This window comes from Enoplosus armatus, chromosome 9, assembly GCF_043641665.1.
Source record: "Enoplosus armatus isolate fEnoArm2 chromosome 9, fEnoArm2.hap1, whole genome shotgun sequence".
In the NCBI taxonomy this organism is placed as follows: domain Eukaryota; kingdom Metazoa; phylum Chordata; class Actinopteri; order Centrarchiformes; family Enoplosidae; genus Enoplosus; species Enoplosus armatus.
The window spans coordinates 22139067-22156496 of record NC_092188.1 but is presented as its reverse complement, the minus strand read 5'-3'; the positions used below and the strand labels follow the sequence as shown (position 1 = coordinate 22156496).

Below are 17430 nucleotides of genomic sequence, written 5' to 3'. Positions count from 1 at the left end.
TGAATATTCTCTACAAATGTTTAAGAACATGAGCATGCTAAAGAGATATTTCTATCTTCTTTTTGTTTTGGTGAGTTGCTGGTCAGGACCAGCTTTTATCATAAACTGCCATTCATCTGTCAAAAGCTGAACCATCCCTGTTCTGAGTGTTGCCCATTATTTCATTCACAATAATATGCACATTATACAAGACATAAGAACCCCTTGAACAATGTAAGCACCAGCGCAAGCAGTGGCTGAGGCTACTTTGACAACTTAATTGCACATGTGAGGTGCAGCTGGAAGGCACGAACTGTAGAGGCCTAAGTGTTCTTGGAGAGTATCAATGTTCTGAAACCAGCAAGATAGAATAAATCAAACAGAGAGAAGTGGGAGAGGACTTTCCGTCAATGTTGAGAAATACCAAAGCCATATTGCAGGAGGTTTGAGCACGCAAGCGGAATGCAGCAGGCCTTATGTTTGCATAGCTTTTATACAGCGGGTTCCAAAGCAACTGAGGTACTGTCAACATTCATCAGCTTACTTGAGAGATGGAAAACTGTCAACCTTACTTTGGAAAAAAAAAAAAATCATAAAAATTTCATCCTTGTAACATCTTGGAGTCGTAACCCCGTCCTTGTCCATGAAGCGCGGGTCTGTTATTGTCTTCATCAGCGTAATGAAAGAAGACATGTTGAATTTCTTAACTTCAATTTGCATGACAAACCAATAAAAAAAGAGGCCTGCTCCTGGCCTATACGCAGAGTTGCAGTCCTCTGTTTTGTGAGGTATAATCACTTACAAATCATAAAACTAAGATTGGAAAAGTTAAAAGTAAAATTTGAGATGTTAAAAGTAAAATTTGTAGTTATACCATGGTTTGGAATTTTAAAATGGAAATTTGAACATTTACAACTTGAATATTTGAATGTCTATAACACCTGCGTTACACTCATGTCTGCAGTATAATGCAATGTTACAGACATTGTTGGCATGAGTTTCTGAACACAGCTTGCAAAGTTGTATTCGGTTGGAGCAAGTAGCAGAGGATTAAACCTCTGTTACTGCCCAGGCTGGTTTGGGTTGTTTTAAGCTGCTCTTTCCCCAATTAAAACTGTGTTAGAAATCCCAGCATGCAAAGCTGAAAGGGCAGATTTGAATCTTTAAAAGGGATGTGTTTTTGAGGGAGTTTTGTGGCTTCTCAGTTTAAAATCTCAAACTTTTTTATTTTCAACTTTTCAGACACATGAAATGTGAATACAACTTTATAACTATAACTAACCTCATACTCCTTGATATCTCTGTGAGGCTGTATCCCAAACAACCCGCATCCCAATATCTCTACTCTCTGTTCAGTCAACGGGAAATGATAGCTGTCAAAAAGTTTTCATGAAAGATTAGGAGCAAATACAACCCAATTACAGCATGTGAATTCTTATCATGTTGGTCATTTTAAACAAGCAATGTGGTCAATGTCAAGCCAGGGCGATACACTCCTTTGAGATCTGCATGTTTATTATCTTTTCAGCTAACCATATGCCTTCTCCACACAATCTCCTTTTCTTCTCTCCCCCACCATGGAGAGTGACATGTTGTACAATTATTCATATTACATTCTTCTTCACTTACCCACACATTACAGGCGGCCAAGCAGGCCAAGATAAAAGCAAACACTACCAATTCCGGCACACTCTGAGGCAAGTGGAATCTAACTCATGTACCAACACACAAGTAGAGGGAGGGAGCTCCTTCTGAAACACACTATGATTAGTATTTCTCTGGCTTTAAGAATCATCAAGTGATACATATAAAATGCCTTTTAGATAGAATCTAGATCTACAGAGAGAACTGAATTTAGTATTGGAAAAAAAAATCTGAGATTTACGCTCTACGAAATAGTTTGCTACTGACTACCTCTGCATGTGTGATTTTACTGTTTAAAACGTCCTGCCTTATATGGCGTCATCATATCTATAATAAGAGTGGAATTATTCATAGGTCAAAGGGGTGAGGGTCTGCTAAATGAAGCACACACTCACCCTGAGACATAAAACACAGACCACCCACAGTTTGTGTAACATGGAGTCATACAAGCCTACCTTTCTCCACTGAAACATTACACACAGAGGCACCCAGTTACTGTGTTACTCCTTTTTGTGCTATAAAGTAAAAAAAAAAAATCCATCTCTATAAATGTGGTTAGATCAATTACATGAAGAGGAATATAGTGAAAAATGACCCATGGTTGCATTAGTCTGCGCAGCAACCAAAAACAAAATGAAATGAAATAAATGAAATCTGTGTCTGTGTGTCACACTCACAAACACAATGATCTCGAAAGCAAAATAAAGGGAGAAACACCTTCGTCTAATTTAAGGTAATCACTTCCTATAGTGTCTGTTTAGATTTAAGACAGACTCATAATGCAAATGGTGTTCCTAATTGCAACACAATATCTTCCCAGAATTTCTGTCCGAAGAAAGCACAAATAAAGTGAACATTAGCCTTAATTGCAAAGTAATAGTTTCCCAGACTGCAATATCACCAGGAGCACCCAGCAAGTAATAAGCTCCATTGAGGGATTGCTGTAGTCCGGATGGCCTCAGAGCAGGGATTAAACCGTGGAGCGGCAGCATCCTGCCCAGAGTGTATTGATCACCACTTGACTCACTGGATGCAGGAAGCCGCTGGGTTTAATTTTTCCCCTGACTGCTTTCCTGTGTCTGAGGACCGTCTGAGGAGCTGAAGTAACCTCATCCCACCAGGAACCCAAAACTCCATCAAACCTCAAAGACAAAGCAGTGTAACGCTGTGGCTTGTGTAGTGTTGGCTGACTCACAGGCAATGGTGGCTGGGTGTACGGCCTTCTGCTGGAATGACACACTTGTGCATTGCCTTCTGCAGATGCTTTAAATCAGTTTGGAATGCCAAACAGAGACCAGTGCAATGGGTCATTCCTCACTGAGAACTTGAATGAGGGGGCAGACAAAGACAGCATAGCGAAATACATGGCTGGTTTAGGTCCCAGAATTATAATTTGTTGGAAAATATTTATTTGGCTTGTGGACACGCTGCACGATTACTGACTTAACTTTGACCAGAAAATGTGCATCATCACAACATCGCACACATACACCAAGCGGGTCAGTCTGAGGCTACCAACACACAGTACATGTGACAAAGACAGTGGGCACCCTCATCCGATCCAGTCTCACCTGAAATATCTCTCAATCTTGCTAATATAAAGACAAAACGTTGATTAGATTTACGCCCACCCCACCCTGTATATCAATACAAGACAATTGATAGAGTGCAAATTTGTAGATACGTCATAAAACAAACAATGGATGTGAGCTTTATATGTGTACGGTTTACATGAAGGCCTGACAAACTATAAACAATCTGGAGGTTTCATCTTCATAGCCACGGAAATGCTGCCATTTTTTATAACAAAATGGTTAAATACAAACACGTATACAGGGACTGATAAACCACTCCCAAGTACACACGCTCTGATGTTCAATCGACTCTCTACAGTTCTCTTCTGTCTCTCATCAGAACGCTTGCTCTGGCTTCCAACCTGCCTGAGGAATCCACAGTGTGCCAACATTGCTCCATCTTTTTATTATTTACAGTCAGAGATGGGTTTTGTTACTGCTGCAGGGGGTTGGATTCAAGGAAAATAGATTCTCCAAAGCTCCATGTCTTCGCCCTCTGTCTCCTCAGTCCTGAAGACAAGGCCCCGCTGAGCTGATGATCAGACGGATTTATGGTGCAATCTCTGTAAGCCATTTGCTCCCTGCGAGCCGGAGAATCAAAGGCAAGATTTCCGGATGGCATTGGGACAGAGATTATCCAGTTTGTGCTATCTGATTGCAAACTCCCACAGGCTGTTTTCTTTTACTTGTTTAACTTTTTCCTTTGTGTTTTCTGACTTGTGAAAAATGAGTTGCACGGGCATAAACAGTCTCGTTCTGTCAGAGGAGACTGTGTACTATGGAGGCTGACAGTGAAACTACATTTGCGTGTTTGATGTTTTACTAGATGACACGACGACATTTTTCAAGAATAGAGTCTTCAGTTTTTTTTTCATTTTCACTTTAGAGCACATTCACACTCAACGAGAATTACATATCTCAATTTAAACCAGAAAGTAAAGCATAACTACAACAGACCACTACAACAGGCTTCACACAGAAGCTGGTCACAGTCCATACATCCCAGGTTTCCTATTTAGTGGGCTGTGGATTCAACCACTCGGTGGCAAAACCACAAGTTAAAGCAGTAGCATCCAGAGTATAACTCCACGGCAAAGAATCAACTGTGCATCTGAGGTCACAATATTTTAAAACCCTTTGTGCAATTGATTGTTTGAAATTCCACAGTCTCGCATCACATCTATAGATTTCTGTTTAACTTCTGAAGTAAAAGTAGAAATCCTTTGTCTTGGTGGTAGATTTAGCAACGGAATAACAACTTGGGGTTTCAAAGTCTTCAGAAAGGGGTTCCCTAATTCACATGTATTACCCATTATTTAGGAGCAATGAGGTTTGGTGGTGTAAAGCCCTAAAAATAGTTTGGAAGGAATCTAACAGAAGAAAGGGCCTAGTTGGACCATATGCCAAACCAACAAGTCTCAGAGGCACCTCCCCAAATCATCTTGAGGCAATGCATCAATCAGAACCTCCACATCAGTGGCAAATGCACTCAGCGGCCATAAAAAGCAGATCAAGCAGCGAGCTGAGCCAAAACCAGAAAGGCTCTCCTCGGTAAACCCAAGCCCTTATCTTTGTCTCATAAAAAATAAAGAGCGCCTGAGAGTGTTATGATCCACTGTAACTGCTGTCCAGCCAGTTCCTCTCTGTCTTTGCTGATCACACCTCATCTTCAACATCTGGAGCAGTTTACCAAGATATCAAGGAGGAAAGAAAAAAGTGCCCGTAATTTTGCAACATTACATCAATGTTAGCTGTTAGGTCTTTCATTAAGGCCTGAGTTCAATCTTGCCAATTTCTGTTGCTGCTGCAACTAGCTGCAAATACAAGAACAAAACTCCTAAAAACAGCTGCACAATAAATTCTATCTCCTACCAAAGACTTTATCCATCTCCTCATTAAAGGGGGAAGCTTGAAGGCAGTAATGCCTTAAACCAAATGCTCAGCATCACATCAGGGACCAGCTCCAATCCACCACATCTGAGCTTGAAAACTTTAAAATGACAACACCACCTAATGAAAAAAATTAGATAAACCAAATATAGAAACACTGTCCTGGATGTGAATAGTCCTGGCTGCTAAGTCCTTCCATGATATGTCCATGAGGCAAATAAGGTACTAGATGGAAACCTTATGAGTTCTATTAATAACTCCAGTTTCCATAGGGGCTCTGCACATAGAGTGACAGATTTTAAAACCATTGTTTTATCCCATGCAGCTCTTGACATTTTCAGATTGCTTTTTAATTTAGAACGGGCTCAGATCAGACCATTCATTCATATCAAGTAACTCAAGAGGGGCCACAATGAGTGTGTCGTTGCACAAAAAAAAGAAGTTAAAGTTGACTACTACAAAACCCTTTCATCCCCATGACCAATCTCCTGTTTCATACATTGAGCTCTTAGGCATAGACCAGGGCTTAGTCTAATTTCACATGGAGATGTCCACACTAATAATTCAACTCATACATGAACTACAGCCATTTACATTTCTTAACTTAAACTGGGTCGAAAATATAATGGTAGAAGTACCGACATGTACAATAAATCTGAAAACTAAGCAAAGGTGGTGGTGATTTGAAAACATGGATATGTGCTAAAGAAAGCATACAGTGTCCAATCTTCAAATAATTCAAGTAGTCTCAAACAAGGAAGATTTCTAAGCTTGCCTCAGAGCACCATGTGACTTCAGGACACAATAGGACACATATAAAACCTAATGTATTTTGTTTGTAAATGGTCTCCGGTTTGTGAAATGAATGTCAAAAACAAGTTGACAAGATTTTTTCTATTACCATACTTTCTGCACTACAAGTCCTCATTACAGCTTATTTTAAGCAATTACACTGTCAGCAGGAGCTGTAATCTCCAACTGCTGTTAAACGCCCAAATTTCCACATTTGCTGGAAACTATAATTGTGAGCTGCTCTTGGTGCTTTGCAGATGGGCCCTATTGAGCAATCTGAATATCCCTAATATCACCCAGTTCCTCTCGGGGGGAAACGCGAACATTAAAAAGGTCCAAATAATTCCGGTCAAATTACACAACCCTTAATGAACTTCAAAAGACATGCGGATGTTTTTACAGGCCAGCACTCAGGCTTTAACAGTAATTATGAAAACAAACCATATTAATGATATCATTTATCATTTCCACACTTTGGCCACAAGAGGCCCACCACAAAGTTCCTGTCTCTACTGGACAAAAGAAACACTAGTAATCTACTAAATGCAAAATGTAAGATTTTCCATACACCGATCAATTTTTTCAGCTCTTTTAGAAGTCCTGTGGGCCATCACCCAAATTACTTGAGGGCCTCAGGGAGAACTGTCATGGCCCAAGTTTTGCATGCACCTACGCCAAACTCCCTGCATCCCTGCTAGAATCTGATTAAAACTGGATCAGGGCCTGACATGTATACGAACAGGATATCTAACCTCAAGAGAAATATAATCTTGTTTCTGTGAGACTAATGTGACAAAAGCCTACAGACCTTTTCCTTCAATCAAGGAACTTCTCTCTGGCCTGACCAAAGAGGGAAACTACTACCACAGAGATGACATAGCAAATATTGCTGTTTTTTAATGTTTTAACAACGTTGAAAGTGTAATAACGATTAAATAAAGGTAATACAAGTTACCAAATTACACAAATCTACAGCATATAAGTAAACTAGCTGCATTTTCTTGGCTTAAGAACACAGTAGTCAGCTCCTGACTCCCACTCACATAGGAGAGAAGTGTAGCGGCTCATTTAAATTCCACATGCTAGAAGGACTTCTGCTGTAAGTCTGGCTTTGCTCCAAATTATGTCTCATGGGTGTACATACCACTGAATAATTTGTCCAAACGTCATTTGCAATTCCCCAAAAATCTTTTCTTGACTGGAAGCCGTTTAGAAAACATCTGTAACAAATAGTTGTTTTGAGACTATGTGCATTACACCAGTGCCGGTACTGGCACATGACCTTAAGCTGTGTATGAAGCATAAAAAACAAGTTTAAAGTTCCACCGAACTAGAAACCTGATCGCATGAGCAGTAGCCACCTGCATAGTATGATATTTACCATTAGTTCTGGGCAGCTCAAGCTCATGTGTTACAAATCTTTTTGCCGCAGTCTATATAATTAGCTGTAATTGACTTCCCTTGAAATGTGTTTCTTCTGGGACATCTGGCCTTGAAACTTCAACTCTCCCATAAAGGGCCAGCGCCGAGCTACACTTTCAATTTTCCAAACTGCATGGGTGGCAAAGGTAGGACCAGGCTCTTCTGCAAAAACACATCTAAGAAAAATACCTTTCATATACCACACTTCAAAAGAGAAAATACATGTCACTAAACTAAATACAATAGAAAAATACAAAACTCCGCCCAGCTGATGCAACACAAGCATACGCCCGGAGAGAAATCAAGTCATCGCTCTCGCGCTGTGAGTCGCAGACAGTTCGTAATTAGAGTGGCCACATTACTGGTAGAGTTTTGGTGACACCAAACTTAAAAAATGAAGCGTCGCCAACCACAGCAAGTTTGATGAATTGATCTCTGTCTGTCATTGATTCACTGATGCCTTTTACCATCTTAAAATGTAAAAGTTAGGTATGGCTACATGAGGGTAAGAAGGACAATGTTCCTATATAAGCCATTACATTTAACACAATGAGATGGTACTCCTCGTAATAAAAGAGTACTAGACTTGAATATAAATAACACATTAATTTACAGTGATCTTGATAAAACTATTGGCAGTGTGTGACTTCTAAAAATATGCATATATTTCATATTTTGATACATTTCTTATATGTTGTGATTGAAGCTGCAAATGGAACATTATATGTTAATAGTGACATAAATACTGTACCATCTACCAGTCCTGTTCTTCAAAGTATAGCTTATTACTCATACCTAGCTTAAATAGCTTATACCTAATAGAATACCACAGCATGTGATGTTCCATATGGTTCTAGGTTAAACATGCAGAGAGTAAAACAGCTTTTTCTTATGTCTAGTTACCACTTTTCTGGCAGAATGATTAAACTAAGCATGATAGCCATCTTAACCATAACATGTTGTTTTTAAGTAGCTGAGAATATGGTGAAAAGAAAGCAGTTTTCGAATCTTTTTTTTTTCGATGGGATACATTCAAATCTCCTATATTATTATTTATTGTGTTGGCCCTACTTTCCAAAACAATGTGACATTTCTTATTGACCATTTACAGGACAAAAAATCTCACTCTTGTTACTTAAAGGTGCCCTGTGAAGTTTTCTTGTAAACAAAAAAATGTTTCTGTTTACATTATTGCGTAATTGTGTTACTCACCAAAACGCATTGTCTATGTCCTTGAGGTCTTGCAAACATGTTGCATTTCCTTCCTCATAAAACATCTGCAAAGCTGATTTGTCTTAAAAGTTTAAAAACTGCATAATTTTTGCAGTCTTCTTCTTCTTCTTCCCTGCCTTAGTTGGAGAATTACTGCATGAGACACACAAAACGGGCACCCAATCATAAAGAAAAAAAATTGCTCCATAGCACTACTACAGGTCAAAACCTCCACAGGGTACCTTTCAGCAGCCTGATCTGACAGAGATGTGACGCAATCTAACTTTGTTTGTGAATGTAATTCCAAATCTTGTAAAGCAGTGGTCGCTGAATTGCTAAAGACGGAGATGGCCCAGTCATAAATAGCACGGGTCACCTCACAGTTTTGAGTTCCCTGAATATTTCTGGTCAGTGGTCAATGAGGCTGTCTTTCTTTTTAAGGAACAAATGTGCTGAGTGAGAGTACTGTGCTTGTCCTGAAGAGAAAGAGCATATTGGTAAAGCAGAACCAACCATTTTAAATGATAAAAAGATGGGGAAAACAATAGCTAATATACGTTTTATGCTGGAAACCATTTGTTTAAAAAATAAAGGCAGACGCATCTCTTGATAAATTGAAAGAGCATTTGCAAATTGTTAATTCTGGTAGTGTGGAAGACGACACACTTTCTTCCCCAAATTCTGAAATGTGCTCCTCATTGCAGACTGCCATTACAGCACTTGACAAAGTATTTTTTTTTCTCCAGAAGCTTTTGAAAATGTAGATTACAATCTAAATCTAAAAGCCACAAATTCAGAATTTCTCCTCAATGAGGCAGTGATTTATTTGCTTCTGGTGTATTTGTTTGCCTTCCTATTGTTTTCCAATGCATTTCTCATCAGAGTAATTAAGCATGGATAAGAAAGACAGAAGCAACTGCTACTTAGCTGTGTCAAATTAACACACTTCATAAGCCCGGCCTATGAAGTGCCTCGCCTCACTTTAGCAAAACGGGAATAATGTGGTTGAGCTGTGTTATTCGCAAGTGTGGCTGCAGTAAAATAGATCATAACAAACTCTCCCTACTTATAGAACCAAGACTCATATTTTCACTTCGCTGCGTGTGTGGGGGGTAATTGGCTGTCATCATGCCTGCTCATTACAGATGGAAACTTTTGAATCAGAGTTGCCAGTCCAGAAACAATGAATCACATTGGGCCAAATGAGCACACCCTTGCCTAAGTACCCTAACCAGCTTGAAGTAAGGGGTGACACGAGCAGGGGGACATAAAGCTCCTAAATATATATATATTAAAAAAATTAAATTAAAAAAAATATTAAGGTCGTTTGCAGGTAACTTGTGCCAATACAAAACCGCTTGCCAGGGTCAAGATCAACATATCTAAAAGAAAAAAAAATGTTATCATTTTTTTATTAAAGTTTCTTTGAAACAAAGGCAATTACAAAATGTCACAGAGAGAAAAAGGAATGAGAAAGCTTGACTTTGGCTTGAAGGGGAATTTCACATAAACAAGAAGATTTGGCCAGTCCTGTTTTGGCCCTGTAGTGGAATCAAGGATAACCTGTTTGTCTTATCAGCTAAGAACTAACCTGTGCTCCATCCTTGAGCTTGAGGATGCACTCCATGGTGTTGATGGTGATGACGACAGGCTCCGAGCCCAGCTTGGTCCAGGGTACGTGGATACGCAGCTCATGGATATGACCACTCATGAATGTAAAGGGCAGCTTCAACTCCTATCAATATGCAAAGACATATAAAGATGAGAACAACAGATAGCTGTGAAACTATAGTTATAATCATCTGTACTGTAGTATTACATCTGCGATGCAGACATATGACTGCTGGGGCTTCAAGAACATTTGGAACCTTCATTCGTTCATTTGAGGAAGACGATAGGATATTAAAACAACAACTACAGATTACATATTGGTCCCGCTTTTACCAAAATCAGTCAGATTTTCTCAGAAGCCGACGAATCCCTGTTCTGCATCTTGAACTACTCTGTGTGAGAACGAGTCCCGTGAAACCAGACTGCCTACACACAGACTTCACATGCCTCCTACGTCCGTCAAAGCCAAAAAACAAATAACTAAACATATTTCTGAGGAAGAGCTGTCAGGTAAGAAGATGATCTCTAACTGCACATTTAATTCAAATGTGTACTGTCCAAATGAAATGCAATAAAAAAAAAGGCATAGGGAGGATAATTGCCAAGTCTTTGACATAGCATTACACATCAAAATCCTAACACAATTCCCACTGTCAGTTGGCTTAAAGCTGCTTCCAATAAGAACTTTCATCACAATCTCTGTTGGGTTAGGTAGTGTTTTAGTATGCTCTTCAGAAGCAGTCAGAACCCACTCAAGAGAAAAGACTCATGGCGGACTGATCTAATCCAGACATTACAATTGTTAAAAAGAACACTGTGTCAAAATAACACAGTGGAGCTAAATATCTGAGTAAATCTATCAAAATCCTCCAAAATGACAGTAAAGATACTGTGGTTGTGGGTTTTTTTCCATTTCTAGTCAAGGCAACTGACATGACTATATACACTGTAGAAAAGATGTAGACACGACTAAATGGAAAAAATATCGGAGTGGGGCACATGCTTACCCTCTGCTGATCCATCGACATTTTACTTTTTTTTATGTTCTAATGGAAACAACTTAAATTCTGACTTTATTGTGATGACATTCTGTCATGTTTACATGCTTAGCTGCTATAAGGACTAAGATGTCATAGACTGCCTCATTATTTATTCTTTAAATGTGCCAGTGCAATGCATATATGTCATACACAACAGTGCAATACATATATACACATGCATACACATTGTTATTGTATATATTTTTACTTCTATTTTCACTTAAATACTGTAAATGTGTATATTTTTATTTTGTATTTCTTATTTTTATATTTTGTACACACTTTAGCTCTAAACTTATGCTACTTTCTAATCCTGAATGGGAGCACCGCTACTGTACAATTTCCCCCCGGGGATCAATAAAGTATTTCTGATTCTGACGTGCTAGCCATTAATAGCTTAAGTGTATGAGGGATGTGCATGGCTGACCAATGTTTATAAACAAAAGTAATAAACAAAAGGGCAGTAAACTACAGAAATCTCTACGAATGTAACAGCAAACAACTTTAATCCTTTGCAGTAAAAATTAAGAAGTAAAAATATGATATTTATTAATATATACAGGAAGGGGACATTTAGTATTACAGAGCTGATAGGAATTCAATGAACATTAACATAGATACGGACACCAATGGCAATCTAAGAACCTGTGTGGCTTGAGCAATATGGACCATTAATTGTGTATGGATACGGGAACACTTTAGTTAATATTTCTCCCACTTTCTGCACTGAGCGCTGGCTCATAACTATCATCCATCAGAACTGCACGACATTCCAGCAAACAAAATTAGCACATTGCCTGTTATGTGCCTTTAAATGTGAAAATGCAACGTCTGTCATCCCTATACGCCTTGTCTTGGTCTTGTGAAAAAGGAAGCAGGCGATACATTCAGTACCTGTTCCAGCACATCCAGCTTCAGGTCTAACTTGCTGAGCACCACATCTCCTCCCCAGAGAGACAGCTGCAGGTCAGATGGCTTCAGATTCTTTATATACTTGTTCACATAGCTCATCAGGAGTGGTGTGACATAGGACTCCAACATCTTGTCCCTGTCCTGAACACACATCAAACATTGAACAAAACATTGTGTTATTCAACACTGCGTTTATTTGTACATTACAACATCCATACATCCATCCATGGTCTGTAACCACTTATCCTTTGCTGGGTTGCGGGGTGCTGGAGCCAATCCCAGCTGACAGGTGCACCCTGGACAGGTCGCCAGTTCATCGCAGGGCTACATTACAATATTATGTATTAAATCTCCTTTCGCCATTATATCCCACTATTGAAAACACTACTGCGTCTGAAGACTAGGCATTTTTCTCTGCAGTCATGGCACAAGAGCACAGGTGAAATCAATAACATTAATGATGACCCTAACCCTAACAGTTCCAAGGTAGCAGTACTGTGCATGCCGGCTCACTGGCATGGCTTATTGGGACACTTAAAACCTGTGTTTTTCCTGCTATGACAAGTCGAAATAGCTGTGTGAAAATGGCCTATTATTATTATTATTATTGTTGGCTCATATTCTACCAATATATGCAAAATGTTGTTATATTAACCTCAAGCTGATGCAAAATTCAGCGCTATGTTGTTATGTTACAGTTCAATAGTTAGTAAGCACATTGTTGTGGCTCTAACTCTCTTCGCTAAGCCTGAGAAAATGCTCCTTAGTGTGCTGCAGGGGAATGTTCTGTGTTGGTACTACTGGATCTCAGTGCTGCTTTTGAAACTGTGGACCACCATATCTTGAGTGGCAGGTCTCTCCGGATCGGCCTGGGAGAATTTCAGTGGTCTTGCTTTTAAGTGGCTTAATCACAACTGAAATGGGTGCCCGCAATTAGCCTGCTTGTTGATGTGACTTCACTTTCAAAGCATGCAACTAAAAGAGAAGCGCCTGCAGTGGTTAGCGACTCCGTTTCCAAATGCATAATAATGCAAATAAGTAGAAGTTGGTGTTTTAAAAGAAGCAGGGTGGTGCTACGTAGTAAGACATTTAACTTGACGCTACTGCGGAGTAGTTAGCCAGAGAGGCTAGCTGTGCTCTGCTGTCATTCTAGCTAGGTATACACAGCACAGCAGCAGAGCAAATAAGCTAAGCTAACAGCTGAGAAGAAGTCGTCCTAACTTCGTTTCGGCTGGCTAAAACGTAAGGCCACGGGTAAAAATAGAAAAGCCCCTCCTTACTTGACTCCCGCTTATATCCCGTAGCTATTGCTTGAATTCGACGTTTATTATAACACATTCATCCCGTGAACTGACGCTAGCCACATCTCTCAACGGCTTCAGCCCAAACGTCATCAGTGCGCCCCAACTCGGCTTCCGTATGCCTGGTGTTGCCTTTTTTGCTGTCGGAAATTTACATTTCAATGTTCCGAACACATAGCCGAAACAACCCAAGATAGTGGCAAGAGATAGGCTACACTCGAAATGTGCTGTAATACATGACTGGGTGAAAAGTGATATTCGGAGGACCGACGTCGGAGATCAATAAAAGGAAATCCACAAGAACATCAAGCAAATGTCTGATGCACATGGTCCCTGCCTAATTCGGTTACCGCAGCACCAGTATCGTACTGCCAGTTAATTTAAAATATAGTAGCACATAGCTGGTGTTTCAATGTCACTTTTATCAATATTTGTAATGAAAATGTGCTTGCGGTCACACCCCCTCGACTTCTCTTTACAAGCGAGGATTTACGAGGAACACCCGAAGGCATCATTGCACGTAATATACGTAATTTCTTTCGCACGCCCCCTAGCCCTTATATGGCCGTAGAAGCTCACCTTTGCCGAGACAGTAGAGAATACACTTCTGAATAGTGTCAACGTGAAGGCGACTCTTTCTTGGAATGATTGAAATAGTTTAAAACAAGGGGCTATGTCCTACATTCCCATCGCAAATCAGGTTTCATTTCAATGACATAGATTCTCTTCAGACAGGCTACTGAGACCGAGACCAGTGGGGGAAAAAAGTCTGTATAGTCTGAATAGTGAAGGCTATAAGGATCTGTGCATTTCGCTCACACAGGTGACTTGTCTGGCGTCTAAGCGTATTATTGGCGGACTCATCCAATTTTAAACATGAGCTGAAGCGTCATTGTAATGTTAACATAAGCATGTACAGATGTAGGCTACTGTTATTGGAATAATAAATACATAAATAGCCCACAGCCTACCGTCAAATTCAAATACAGTGACAAATACCATGGACAATGAATGCTGAAGTGAACATCAATAAAAACTCAATTATTTGTGTCCATCATAAGCCTTCTTTTGTTGCTTCAGGACCATGGGTGACCTTGGACTCATAGATACCTGCCTTATTAGACAGATATATTATAATAACAGAGTGAAAAACAGGGTTTGGCCCCATCTTTACTTTACGACCAAATTTGGACACACCACTGATTTCTAGTCAAATGGCTATGTCAAGTCGCCTCTCTTAACACTTTTGTTGCTGCCACTGAGTCGGGTTTTAATTAAGGCAGACAATATTTGAATTACCAATCAGAGCACACAATAAATCATAACCTGCTAAAACAAATAAATCCAAATGATTTTACAGTTCAGAAAAAAAAAAACTATAAAGGCCCTATGTTATTGTGACTTCCTTATATGTCAGTATCGATTCAAACAGACTTTTAGGGCTTTTATTTTATTTCTTATTTTTATTTTTTCAGATTATGGCATTAGAGACAGCGTGGCTGAAATAATAAAAAAAATAAAAATAAAAGAGTGGGTGTGTGTCACAGGCTGCTGAGGGTCATACGGAGATCATATGAAGTCAGAGCAGTGGAGCTCTGTGGCCTGCAGTCAGCGCAGCCTCTCCCCTGACAGTTCGACTAGATAAAGCTTCCCGAGTACACAGTCCACGCAGGCCGGTCACCGATGAAGTTCACCATGTGACTGTCCACAACCATTGTTGTCATTATTCTGAAGTCCACTCAGCCCGAGGTGTGCTCTGAAGTGATGAGGGAAGTGCTTGATGTGCAATCATCTCCCTTCTGCGCCCGCTGACAGGACCCAGTTTAATTCAGTTAATTGATCAGCCTGCACACAATATAGTTTGGTCGTTGGCTCCAGCCTGGTATTCTAACGCCGTGCTTTTGAATGCATTTTTTCTAGCATTGTTCTGTTTAGATACTGTGATCCTTGGGAGCAGATCAAATATGTGGTATTTCCAATAAGGTGTTGCCGACCCGAAAATTTTGAGTTGAAAAATCTTGCTGATCAATTGCCGGTTTAACACCGGTCAAGGTCTCAACAAATAAAAAAAAATAAAAAAATAAAAAAAACTCTTTCAGAACCGTTAAAGAACGTGTGCTTGTTTAAAATTGCACCACATCGTTGTTCACTTATGAGAGGACTCCCAAACCGTTGACAAGCTCTTTTCTTTGTAAATGATATATTTGCACGGATGTCCAGGTGTGTTTACAGTGACACACTTATGTGTCGCCTTCAGCTTTACACTACCAGGTCATATTTAGGCTTCAAATTGTTTCATTTATTTAAGTTGATTAGAATTTGTTTGACTCTAATCCAGTTGGTTCATTACGAGATAATGCACGTTTATTCATTTAACTTCTGGAGTATTTTGTTTTTCTCTCAAACAATTAATATCAAGAAAAAAAGAATAATGAAAATAAAAATCCCAGGCTTTTGTCGTTATTATTATTACCAATATTATTACTATCATTATTATTGCGTGTACATCATTCATCTTTTCATATTTGCATCGTTTGCAGGTTTTCATTTTTGGTGATTCAATTTTTCAAATTTTTTTTTTGTGCCGTGCCTTTTCATTTAGAAAATAATTAGGAAAAGCCTGCAGTGCGTAATAAACTGGGCCTTAGTTAATGGCCTTTCAGCAGCAATGAGCGCCGTTTTAAATCTTCTGCTGTTATTGTAACCACTTGTTCCAGACCCTATTTTCGAGCCCATTAAATATAAATGCTATTTTTTTAAGCAATGAATTGCACTCTCAGGTGAAAATCAGGGTTTAAAAACGAGTCCTCGGCAGCCAATAATGGCGGGTGAAATCATGAAACAACAGGCCTCAAGGCCAAGTAACACATGAAGACAGGGAGATGAGGAGAGAGGTGGTGGTGGTGGTGGTGGAGGAGGTGGTATTAAAATAGATATATAGAAAATAGAATCGGCCCATTCTGTCACAGCTCTGATGGTTAATATGCAAGCGCAGTTTGGTTCTGATCAGTGGCCGGACAAAGGTTAGTTGGATGAAATCCAGCTCTTGGAATTTATTTACACAAACGTGTGTAAACCTGAGTGTTTAAGCGGGGCGTCCAAAGCGCCCACCACCTGCCTGCTGTCTTATAATATACTGTACAACAATTACAATTACAGCTGAAGTTTGAGTTGGACATCTCCTCAGTAGAGTGGCATTTATGCTGTTATTAATTATGCACATGTTCAGTAAGAACTGCCTGCAGGTGGATGCAGGTCTGACTTATAACAGAATAGCAACAGGTTTTTTTTAAATCTTCTTTCATGCTTTCTATGTTGGTGTCAGTGATGAATGAATGAAACATGATCGCCCCCCCCCCCCAAAAAAAAAAACAACAACAACAAAAAAACCCGGATCTGTTGATAGTGTCGGCCACGTCTCACCTCGTCGGGTTCAGCTGCTCCCTTTGCGGGTCAGCTCTGATATTAGAGGTGATGCAGTAATGCGGCTAATATCATGCTGATCTGCCTCTGCAGGCTCCAGATACTGAAGATAATAACGGAGCTCAATCATTCTGAGACTGGCAAAGACACCAGGCAAAAGGCTGCATTAATAATCATTATATGGTCATCATTTTTATTAGAGAGGGGGGAAAAAAACAACAACCCCACCCTGGTTATTTACTACACATAATCAATTATTGGTGAAAAAGACACGGATGATTCTACATTTGAGTGACTTTACTGTGCTGACAGGCATTTCATGCTCCCTTGCTGCTAACTGATATCTGCTATAAAAAGCCCAACGAGCCAGGCCCACTAAGCTCTCTCTGCCTGCTGGCTGTAAACATATAGACTATTAATCTCATGGCCATGGGAAATGGCTTCATCTAAATATTGCTTTTGGGCTTGAACGTTGTGTCTTGTGTTCCAAAGGCACGGGGGAATCATGAAATAAAGACAGAGCAAGTGCACATGTATAATGGAAATATTTATTTTCTAAAATACAATTTAACATACTTTAAACTTATGACTGTTTTTTTTGACAACTTTATCATTTCAAGGTCAGGAAAG

At 39.6% G+C, this 17430-nt stretch overlaps 1 protein-coding gene across 1 annotated transcript in view; it reads right to left on the bottom strand.

Annotated features, from left to right (window-relative positions):
* Positions 1 to 13446, bottom strand: part of LOC139290685 (intermembrane lipid transfer protein VPS13B-like) — a 307621-nt gene extending 294175 nt beyond the window's left edge. The window contains exons 1-3 of the mRNA XM_070912524.1: positions 13357 to 13446; positions 12059 to 12217; positions 10105 to 10248 (exon numbers count right to left, since the gene is read on the bottom strand). Of these exons, the coding sequence (XP_070768625.1) occupies positions 10105 to 10248; positions 12059 to 12205 (291 nt within the window). The 5' untranslated portion in view covers positions 12206 to 12217; positions 13357 to 13446. The remainder of the gene's footprint in view (positions 1 to 10104; positions 10249 to 12058; positions 12218 to 13356) is intronic.
* Positions 13447 to 17430: the final 3984 nt, after the last annotated feature.